The sequence below is a fragment of the Limulus polyphemus genome, unplaced genomic scaffold, assembly GCF_000517525.1.
Source record: "Limulus polyphemus unplaced genomic scaffold, Limulus_polyphemus-2.1.2 Scaffold371, whole genome shotgun sequence".
Classification (NCBI taxonomy): domain Eukaryota; kingdom Metazoa; phylum Arthropoda; class Merostomata; order Xiphosura; family Limulidae; genus Limulus; species Limulus polyphemus.
In genome coordinates, this window is record NW_013665981.1 from 550,093 (window position 1) to 561,512 (window position 11,420).

Sequence of the window (11,420 nt, forward strand, 5' to 3'; positions counted from 1 at the left end):
TATATATATATATATATATATATATATATATAATGGACAATATTTTACTTTGGGAATGTGATTAGATTTGAGGGTGGGTTGCTACATGCTTGGTATTTCTGGCACACAAAAATACAGCTGATAAAAACGAAACCATTGTTGGTTTGCCAAAGTATTGATAAATTTTTAAAATTTTAAGTAACTCAGTTTTTGTAATTTTGATGTGTTTCAATACTTTTTGTAGAATTTCTATATTACTATAGCTAACTAGATTACGTATATATAGCTATCCCTACTTGTCTTTATAAAATTCAAAACATTTTCATTATACTTGTTATAAATGTGTTTTTCACTGAATAGCAAAACTGATATCAAATATGTTTGAAGATTAGATTTGACAATGATAAGAAGTCTTACATATAGGCTTAACAATTTAGGATGTGAACGATACACTGAAAATATCTGAAATATATTTCGTTAAATATTAAGTACAACATATTCAGGACCTTGAATTCTCACAGAATTGATGGTTTTAGTGAGCCATTCAGTGTGACATTTATGTGAAAGTAAAGAAATACTTGATTATTACTGTGGTTGATATTTACTTAAAATTACATAAACTCTATACAGTATCAGAGTTCATTATTGACACTTAACACTCACTCTAAAATCAAGTCTGTTGTTTTCATGCCTACTGATGAAGAAAAGATATTAACAAAACTATATCAACAGAACAACTACATACCATGCTTCCTGTGGACTCAGAACTTCCGGTTCTGTGAACAACTGCAGACATTGTGTAAGGGTAATATCTTTGGAATCTGAAAGACATTAGAATTCAAATAACATAAAGTAAACCAATATACAATCACTGGATGTTTTTAAGCACTTTCCAACTTTAAACTTTCAGTTTACATAATACAATACCTACACATTTCATCAATTAAATACCTGTTCATAACCAGATAATTTATATTTTTTATATTGTAAACTTTCAGGCTCTTACCTTTTTTCAGTGTCTCTCTATCATCATCATAATACTCCACATCCTATAAAAAAATTAATATTACTATTTATTGTATTATAATTGTGAAAGTAAGAACTAGTCTTACCTACTTTTCAAGATTAACATTTAAGAACATTTAGCAGTAACAACATATATATAAGAAACAAATTAGACAAATGATGGATCTTCATGTGCTGCTCACAACATTATTTGTGAACATCCAATTGATAAACAAAAATTTTGAAACTTGTAAATCCTTGATTCAGGCAAACAATTCTAAGAAACCAAGGGATCAGAGCTGCCTACAACCCACAATCTGGAAGGTTGCAAGAGTTCAAAGAACCATTTACACAGAAGGAATTCAAAGCATTGTATTTCATGTTATGTCTAAACATTTGAAATATCATAAATTGCACGAATCTATAAGAATCTTGTTTTGAAAAGTAACTCACATAGGCCACACATAAAATACCAGGAAGATATAGTTCCATTTTTTTTAACTTTTATAAAAATTGTGACTGTTGTCGCATTCAGTTTCAGGTGAACTTGTTTTTGATATTTCTCAGATTTTCTTTTATTTTTATTATTGTTATATAATTTCCAAACCTCTTCCATGATGGTAAATGTTTGCCATGGTGACCTTGTGTAGAATAAATAGAACCAGAGATTGTCAGACCTGTATAGATAGTTGTTCCAATCATGCCAACTACTCAAAACGTTTTTATTTTGATGTATAAAAATTTAACTTCTCTGTTAGTTTCTTAGTTTTCTTTAGTAATGATACAAACACTTATAAATTTCATGTTGGATTTAGACTAACAAATATAACAATGGCAAGCCACCAATCTCAAGCACAAATCTGTGGACCTAAGGAAAGTTCTTATCTTTGCATATTAAGATTTTTCAAAACAACTAAAAATCAATTTACTGCTGAAACATATCAAAAGACTGTATTTATTTAAAATTTTGTTGTATTTGATAGTGAATATTCTTCTTCTTGAATTCAAGTTGACCATCTCAATATATATGTATAAAATTTAAAACAACTTCTTAAATAAAACCAACAAGTTATTTTAATTACTACCTTTTTCTTTTATTATTCTATACATAGAGTATACTCACCAAATCTTTTGACTCAACCAAAACATAATTCTTTTGCTTTTCATAGTTCTGCCAGTCCATGCCAAGAAAGTACATTGAGGACATATCTAATAATTCTTCTCCTGTTTGTAGAAGAAGATCATATAAAATCCAGAACAAACATAAGTATCTGTTGAACATTTTTTAATTGTGTAAATTTAATATCACTATTTTATATTACCTGAACTTCTGTATTCCACTCCAAAGAATATTAAAAATAACACAACCAATTATCAAATTTTAAAGCAAAAACAACCAAGAAGGTCTCTCCTGATCTACATTAGGTACTTACAATAGCTAGATCTGTTTTAAATTTTGTTAAACAAACTATATGCTTTACTATATTTTTGTTTGTTTAGGAGATATAAATGTTCACAACACAACAAGGGTTCGATGGTCAATCCACGTATTAAGCTAATTTATTAATATGTAACCATTAAAAATTTCTCATGTTTCTAGAAGTGATCCTATGAACAACATCTGTCTCAGAAGGTAACTTAACAATTACATATATCTACAGTAAAAATAAGCTGAATATATAATGGTACAAACCTCTTTGGTTATACGTAACTAGTGTGTTGATGGAAATAGACTAGTCCAATTACTTATCCTGAGAAAATTAAATGCTTATTAAAATATGACAAAACACACATAATTCAAATTAAATAAGAATGCTACACTGAAGGTCCAGACCAGAAAATAACATTCTTATATGCAAAGCTTCACACGTATAAAGAAAAGTTGTTCTACACAGAAGGAAAATCTAGAAATAAGTAGCTATAGCAGTTCACACACTTCAAGACTTTGAAAACTTCAGAGAAGCTTCATACTTATAAAACTGAAAAACTACAAGTTATGTTCTTTTTTTCTGTGGTTTATCTTTCCATCAAGATGATTGTGTTCAGCTTTGCAGTTCATATAATACTGTCTTTTCAATTAAGAACATTGATTTTCATTCTGTTTCGTAATATATATGATAATCATCTGTTAATATGTTGTTGTTTTTTTGTGACATATCCTACTCAATATTGGCTGTACTGTCAAAACTAAATATTCTGTCAAATAATAATATTTTTCATGATATGGATACTTAACATGAAAAAATATTTACATTTAACAAAATACATGCAAGTTCTTATGTACTTACTAAAAGTTTAACAGAAATATGTGAACTAGGTCTTAGCTAGAGGCATTGCTAGGTACTGGCACATGGGGCCTGTGCCACGATTCTATTTCATAGTGCCCTGAATTCCCAGTTGGTGTCTTGAAAAATCAGAATAGAAAACCATGATCTCTCGGAGTGGGGGCTATGGGCACAAGCTCCAAATTTTTTAAGCACCTAGCGACACTTTTGGTCTCAGCAATTACACTGTAACACTAATTTAATAATAAGCAACTTGAATTTGCTTGAAAAAAATACATGCATACCTTTTGTTTCATGATATTTAGTATTTACAAGGATAAAGGGGACAAACAGTATTTTACTTGTATTTAACAGAAGCCTAATCAACATGTTTTTTTGAGAAGGATAACATAAATGTTACTCAATTGCAAGTAACTGAAGTTAGGACAATGATAAGGCTAGGAGATTTTAATAGTGAACGTTTTCTGAACCATTTGTTTTTGTATATAAAAGCATATATGCCAGTTTATGAATAATGCATTTCTAATGCAGTGTGTGTAAAATGTGATAAGCTTTTTTTTTAATACTTAAATTGCTAACAAGTCAATAGGTATGGAGAATGAACTTAAGTATCTGCCATATCTGAAACTGCTAAGCAGTAGTTATGTATACACAACTTTTTGATTTACTTTTTACCCAAGAGCACAAAATTCTGTATAATTCCACTGTTTACCACTACCACTTCCTGTACATAAAACACACATGTGAAACTGTAGTTCTTTCTTGTATAGATGGAGGTTCATTAAATTATTTACACAAAAAATGAGTGAAGAGGGTAGTGTCTTTAACAATTACAACTCTCCTGGTGTTAAAGAAAATCTAATTTTGAAATAAGTCTGTTGAAATTAAATTTGCAAGACTTGCTAGAAGTTTTGTCTCCTAGAAAGCTGTTTTTTTGCCTATTTAGCACACGATGTGCTTAACATTGAGTAAATTACAACAAACCTAAATATGGATTAGTGGAATGAAACAAATAAGCTACATAACAATCAATTCTTAAAAATGGACTGACTGGTAAAATGCGAGTCTGACCGGATTAAAGCCATTTTGATTTTAAAAATATAGTGTTTATCTTTCTACACTTCCATCTATCCAAAAAAAGATGTCATCATGGCAATTCCTCCATCTATAACAAGCTGGAAATCACCTTTAATTACGTCTATGAAATGACCACTAACCTTTGTCCTCCAGGATATCCCCTGGTATATTTTGACCATACTGGTTGACTGGTCTTATGGTAAACACAGATGAGAGATGATCTGTTCCCTCTTCAAGAGAATGACCAAAAACAATTCTAGTCAGTGGGTGGTCTTTGGATGAAGGTGAGCTTTCTGGTGTTGGAATTTTATTAGATGAGGGGGGAATAGACACAAATTCACCAGAAGTGTCATCCTAAAGTTATGAAATTAGAGAAACAACTTCAGAAAATGACACATTGTTAAAACAAACTGAAAAAAATAAAATTATTTATTTTATAAAATAGCAAATGCTAACTAATGGACAAAAAGTTTTACAAGAGAGAGAGAAACTGATTCAGTCATTCTCAACAGTGCTTTATGATCATAGTTTTACACCTATCAGCATTTTGTGTATTCATTTCACGTTCTAAAAGTACTCTATGGGAAAGAGGTGAGTGATTAAATGAAGTGTGTGTGTGTGTGTGGTGTAATCACCTCAAATCCTTTTATGTATTTAAGATAGATACTCACCTCTCTACAGAATAGATAGCTAATACCTCATACCACTGGTGAAAAGTTTATGGGCATGTTCATTAAAATTAGCAGTATCTTACGATAATGTGATAGCACAAATTAATTTGCTTTACTAACAAATTAAGTGCTTGTATTGCACCACATTACTCAAAATTCAGTATTTCAAAATGCTTAGATTGAGATTTGACAATAGTTGAATTTAATATCAGAAGTATTGCATTGCAAAGGTAAAATTTTTCATTGCATAGTACTAGAATCTCCAATCAACAGTAACATTGTAAGGCAGCAGTCCTCCCTAGTATTGATATCTAATGAAGTGAAGTGCATTCTGATCATGTTCACCAGTTTTGGACAAACTATAATGAACCACAGACAGGCGAGTTTGTTCCAAAAGTATCTATCATAATGTAAAATGTTGTAAAATTGCTGAAAAGTAGTCATGATAACAGTGTTCAAACAATTGCCAAAAAAAGTCAAGTAGGAAGCAAGGAAGGAGCCACAGGAGGGAGGACTCCCAAAAACAATTGTATCTTGATGAAGCAAATCTCAGAAACAAAGAAATTAAGTGAAATGGTCAACTGTTGAAGAAGAAATTGGAGCAGCATGACAAACAGGTTGGTGCAACCTTCCCCATTAAACCTGTCTGTGTTGCAATGCAGAGCCTCAAAAGGGTAAAGAGGACAGCAAGCTAAGAAGGAAAGCACGCAAAAGACAAAGATGAGCAGACTGAGAGATAGTTAGAGTTAAAGTAGGCGGAAAACACAAAAATCCTCAAGCTATAAGAAGATAATCAAGAGATTAGAGTTCACTGGAACTCTAGGAAAGAGTAAGAATTCCCACGACAGGCTACAGGCAAAGAGTATGAATTTTGGAAAGGATGTTCCAACTGAAAGTTAACATGAAGCTGACAGAAAGAATCTGTAAAAATCAGGTGAGAAAACTGGGGAAGCAAAAAAATCTTAGTGTTCAAGTGCATGCAATAAACTCATCCAAAATCCAACAGAAACAACTGGAGTAAGAAAAACATGCTTCATACTTGAGTTATCAGAGTAGCAAAGAACAAATGTGTTACCTAATATTCATCAGGAATAGAAGAACCAGAACTAATGGCAGATTATGGGAAAAGCTGGTCAAAGTCATCCAAAGATAAGGTAGGTTCAGTAAAAGTTGCAGAAGTAGAAGGTTGTGAGACCTCAGTCTGAGTTGAAGAATGTAAGATAAAACCAACAATGTGATGTACAATTGTAGTAATATTGTACACCATCAGAGTTTTTGCTATGATATTTAGACATTCCCTGAACTTGTGACTCAGTCATAACATAGATATTGTTATAAAAGGAAACACTGTATAATATTGTAAAATCCTGATGACCTATTGAGGAGATATTTAATATATCATTTCGATGAACAATCCAAGACATCCCTACATAAGCAGTGCTACCACTTGCCTGATATAATTATGATTTCTGCTATTTTATCTTTTTCTTCCATACCTTTCACTCATACGGACAATGAGAGATGCACACTGGCCAAACTCTGGTACCAAGGGTAGCTTTCCTTTTATTTCTGTCAAATAAACTATGTCACAGTTCTTGATTTGATGGCAAAAGAAATCAAAGTAATATAAGATAATAATTTGTATCAGAATCCTTAACTGAAATTCAATGAACTTGCATTTTTCTTTCCAGAAATCAACAAAATGGAATTAGGAAAAAAAACAATTCGAATGTTAACTGAAAGTTAAAATAATAAGCAAATAAATTCAGTAACTCGTAATGGAAAAAGAGCACAAATTAAGGCTGTAGTGCCAAGGAAAACAAATGAGCTTTTTGTGTACACATAATTCTCAAGGGAAGTACCTGAGCAAGGAGGATGTGTAACTTTACTATTGATGAAGAGATACAGTCTGATGCTTACTGCATCACAGACTGGCATAGTGCACATTATCAGGGGTGGGAATTTTGTTCAAAGGTTTGGTGAATGAGCAAAAACTTTTAGGTAATGACATGAAGTATTAGTTGTCTATTCTGTTGAGAGATGATTAGTGTTCTGAAGTACAAGTATCAAACCTACCTTAAAACTGAAAATGAAAGCCTGGTGTAAGCATATTTTGTGGATACAAAATTTTTGCAATAAAACTAGTAACTAAGTAATTTTCCTATTTAAAAAAAATTTACAATTAGTTTTGAAGTCACAATTCAGCACAATGTCCAACTACTACCTATAGTTTTACATATAAGCAGTTTTATCAATTTCAAAGTGAAAAGCTATCCTACCTGTTGTACTAATATCTGTCACATTCACACCATCCAAGCATACTTAACAATGGAAAGTTGCAAATGATAATTCATAATTTTTTAAGTATGTGTGTATATATATACACATAAATATTGTTTCACACAAATAATTCACTAATTTTCAGGGATATCACTGAAGAAAGGATGGAGAGGAAACTTTGGCAAGGGGGAATCTGATAGTAGGCATGTCCTGTCTTAGAAGTTCAAATTTTTTCAAAAACAGCACATATTAGAAGCTATTTTCTGAGACAGCAAAAGTAATTTACTGATGAAATTTAAGTTTTGAACAGTACTCAATCCTTACAACGTTTTAGAAGGTAAATGACATTACGGAAATTTTATGTGTTATATGTGTTAAAGGCATATTGATTTTAAAATTAAAATAAAAACTTCATACATGTAAATGGTTGAACCAAAAAAATCTGCACATACATTCTGGAATATAATGGATATACAAATATGCACGATCTGTATCTTATTTTCTTGAAATGTTTGAACTCACTCTTGTCACTTTCAGGATATCTAAATGAATTTACTTTTAAAGCAAATTTACCTTTTTTTGTATTGTAAAATCTAGTACATTTGAAAATGTTTCATAAATTTATTAAGAAAGACAACTGACTTATCATGATACTCTGTAGTATCATCTGTCATTTATTATAATAAATTGTTGATATTTACAGCTTCAGTGTTTCATTTCTACACCCTTACTGCTCATATAATTGTTCCATGTAATAGCTGTTAAAATATGGCTTTTCTAAGCAGAAGAAAATTGTCACTGATACCATGATGAAAATGATATACACACATTCAGTTATATGACTCATTAATTATTTCCAGATAATTTATAAACCTAAAAGAAATGAAGCATAATATTCTTGTCCATCCTTTTTTAATTCTTGCTTGTTTTTTAGGCTTCTTTAGGTGAGTCTGTCCGGTCTTTTTTTCTTTTTTTTTCATTTCACCTATCTTTTTTTTTTGCTTGTGGACTTTGGTGCTTTTAAGCATGACTCAATCTCAATTTTTATTTTAGTATTTTTTTCACTCAGCATTTTCATATACTTGCATTTCTTTCTTTTTATAAAAACAAAATCCACATGATCATACAGAATGTCTTCTCCACTAATTCTTGTTCTTATTTTAAAAAATAATTTGACATCTTGCAGAGAAGAGTAATTTTTAATTGTCATATTTAATGATTTAATTCAATGATGTCACCTATTGTGTTAAAGTAGGACTCCACCTGAGGACCAGCAAAAACTGTGTATGCAGCCAAGGCTAGCTTACTAAGGGTAGGGTATTTCACAGCACTGCAAGATCCAGCCCCACCATTAATCAAGTACTTGCTGTAAAGAATGGTAGGGTTTCATCCACTTAAAATTATAGTAAATATATATCTTTGATTAAAAGCCTTCCCAAATAAAAGACATTAATAATTGTAATTTATATACCACCAAAATGATCAAATTACCTACAGACTTCCAAATCATTACCATCCTTCTGGCATAGATCAAATTGAAGGAGGTTCTTCATTGCTACCAAAAATGCACCACGACTTTGGGTAGCAGCAGAATTCAAAAGAGATATCAAATCTTACTTTACAGGTAAACATCTGTTTCTTTGTAAGCATTCAATACCAGCTGTTGTAATTTTATAACTAGGACAGTCTTTCTTATCTTTAACAATATTCCTAGCCTAATTTCCAATAAGTATATCTCTAGGTCTTAGAAACTGTTCTTGTTCATTTTATAGATGAATCTGCTTTAGTTTTTCCCTGTTTTGTTCATGATATGACACGTGAAAGAAACTTGAAGTAACGTTTATCCCACTTATTCCTCTGCTTATGGAGAAGTTGCTCTTCGGACTGCAACATAGTACTTTAGAAGTGGAAGGAAAGACATGTAGAAGTTAAGCACCAGCAGTGTTTTCTCTTCTTGGAACAACACCTGTCTGTAAGTACTTGATGGTTTCTTGTTTTGGGCTTTTGTGAAAGCTACACATCAGTTTACATGTAGCTTGAGTCCATTCCATGGATAAACTATCCAGTAGTTTATTGTCTTTGGCCAGTTCTTGAGCCAGGTTAATTATAACCTGCACCATGGTCATGGAAAGGGAGTGTCCTGCTTGTTGCAAGATCTGACCCTTTAGTGTGTCTCTCTCAATAGGAGGTAACATGCTTTATTCGTGCATTTTGTGCTCTTTTCTCACAATTAACCAATATATGTTTTACTTTAGTATTTGGTTATAAGTAGGATATAACTTACACTCGTCTAAACCAAACATTATCATCATTTTGAGGGATGGCCACATTTTTTAATATTTAGTAATGAAAAGTGGCCATATTAACACATTCATAGTTATTTACAGACTGTTCCTAAACCTGTCTGTTACAGATCAGTAACCTTTTTTTTTTACAATGACAAATAATATCCATTTTCAATACTTCTATAGGTACTATTATTTTCAATGGTTGTTGCATAAAAATAAGGTTTACACAACAAAAAGTGATATAAATGATACAATACACTCAATCCTAATAAGGTTTACTTACATGTTTTAGTTCCTCTACAATATTTGAATCTTGTGTCTGAGCACTTTCCTCTCTCCCACTTCTAACTGATTCTTTTATTGTGGGCATCCGAGCTTTATTTCTAAATACGTTGAGAGGTGTTAACATTTCATCTTTATTACAAAATGTGCCATCAGTATCAGTTTCATTTTCTTTAGACTCTTCCTCTTGGTGCTGAAGAGAAACAGAAGGATCAACAGGACAATTAGTTTCAGTACTGTCAGTACATACAGTAGGGTCAGCTCTGTCTGACTGAATGGAAGAGCTGTCAGTCTGAAGAGAAGAGTCAGTTGTAAGAACAGATAAACTAATACCACTATCAAATGACTGGCTTGTTGACTGCTCACTGAGAGAGACATTAAGTGTGCCAGAAGAACTCAGAGAAGAACTTCTTTTTATTCCTGTTGTCATTTGAAGAGGGGGTTGAAATACATCCACAGAATACCTATTTAAGAAAACAACACTTTAGTTAGCTAGAGACATTAAAAAACAATTTACTTTGATTAAAAACATTCTTTTAAAAAATAACAAAACAAAAATATGAAACTGATATTACCATTTGTGTTATAAACACAAACTTATCAATTCAAGACTTTGGCATACTTCTAGTTTAACAATCAACAAGTATTTATTGTATATTTAAAACAAAAATCAATATGAATTATTAAAGTACAATACAGACAACTGTCATACAATTACTAGAGAAACATGCCCAATCTCTTTGAAATGTACAGAGTAAGTGTAACACAACCCAAATGTCAGATACTTCCCTGACTTGTGGCATGCTATAGAGAAGAAAAATTGTATTCAATATACATATAATGAAGTATAGCCTGCAAGACATATAGTGCATATATGAAAATGTATGTTGTAATGTTATGTGCATGCAAAAGTTAACTGTCACACATACAAAAAATACTGTAAATCATTTTCTGGTCTATTCAAACAGCTGACTCTAATAAACCTACCTGGAGTATGCCTCTAATATTCTTGCAAGGGTTGGATAAGTCAACTGAGAAACAGGAATGCGGACAATAAATGGACAGCCAACTAACTCAGGGGTCAACTTACAGCCATTCTTATGAGAATTCCAGTGATTCTTCTGACAAGTTCTAATAAGTATTGAGATATTAAGTTATTTGATTTTAAAGAAAGTTTACAATATGAACAATGTTTTTAGCTTTATGCACTGTATAATTTATTATTAAATCTTTAAAAGAATTTTATTCAATGAGTTATAAAGTAATATTCATAAATTAGTACCCAAATATATTATTTAAACTGCAAACTTACTGATCACAGTAACTTGCACTGTAACACTTAGTGCATCTTTTAAGTCTGGCTCCACCTGGTGGACATTCTCGGCGGCAATAAGAACACCTGGTCATAGGTCTTGGTATAATAATTCTCTATTAAAAAACAAAAATAGAGAAATAAATATAGTATGCTATAGGACAACCAGAATAACAAATAAGACTAATGAATATACACCTTATACTATTTAACTTTTTAAACCCGGGCTTGGTCCCTGGGA

The 11,420-nt window shown here is 31.5% G+C and overlaps 1 protein-coding gene across 4 annotated transcripts in view; it reads right to left on the minus strand.

The window, feature by feature from the left end:
• The window catches only part of LOC106457766 (ubiquitin carboxyl-terminal hydrolase 19-like), a 55,177-nt gene that overhangs the window by 12,878 nt on the left and 30,879 nt on the right, over nt 1-11,420 (minus strand). For all 4 annotated transcript variants that reach the window (XM_022383796.1, XM_013917210.2, XM_022383795.1 and 1 more), the window contains 7 exons: nt 11,180-11,295; nt 10,855-10,998; nt 9,869-10,331; nt 4,487-4,700; nt 2,108-2,208; nt 986-1,028; nt 725-800 (listed from right to left, as the gene is read on the minus strand). In XM_022383796.1, the coding sequence (XP_022239504.1) occupies nt 725-800; nt 986-1,028; nt 2,108-2,208; nt 4,487-4,700; nt 9,869-10,331; nt 10,855-10,998; nt 11,180-11,295 (1,157 nt within the window). The remainder of the gene's footprint in view (nt 1-724; nt 801-985; nt 1,029-2,107; nt 2,209-4,486; nt 4,701-9,868; nt 10,332-10,854; nt 10,999-11,179; nt 11,296-11,420) is intronic.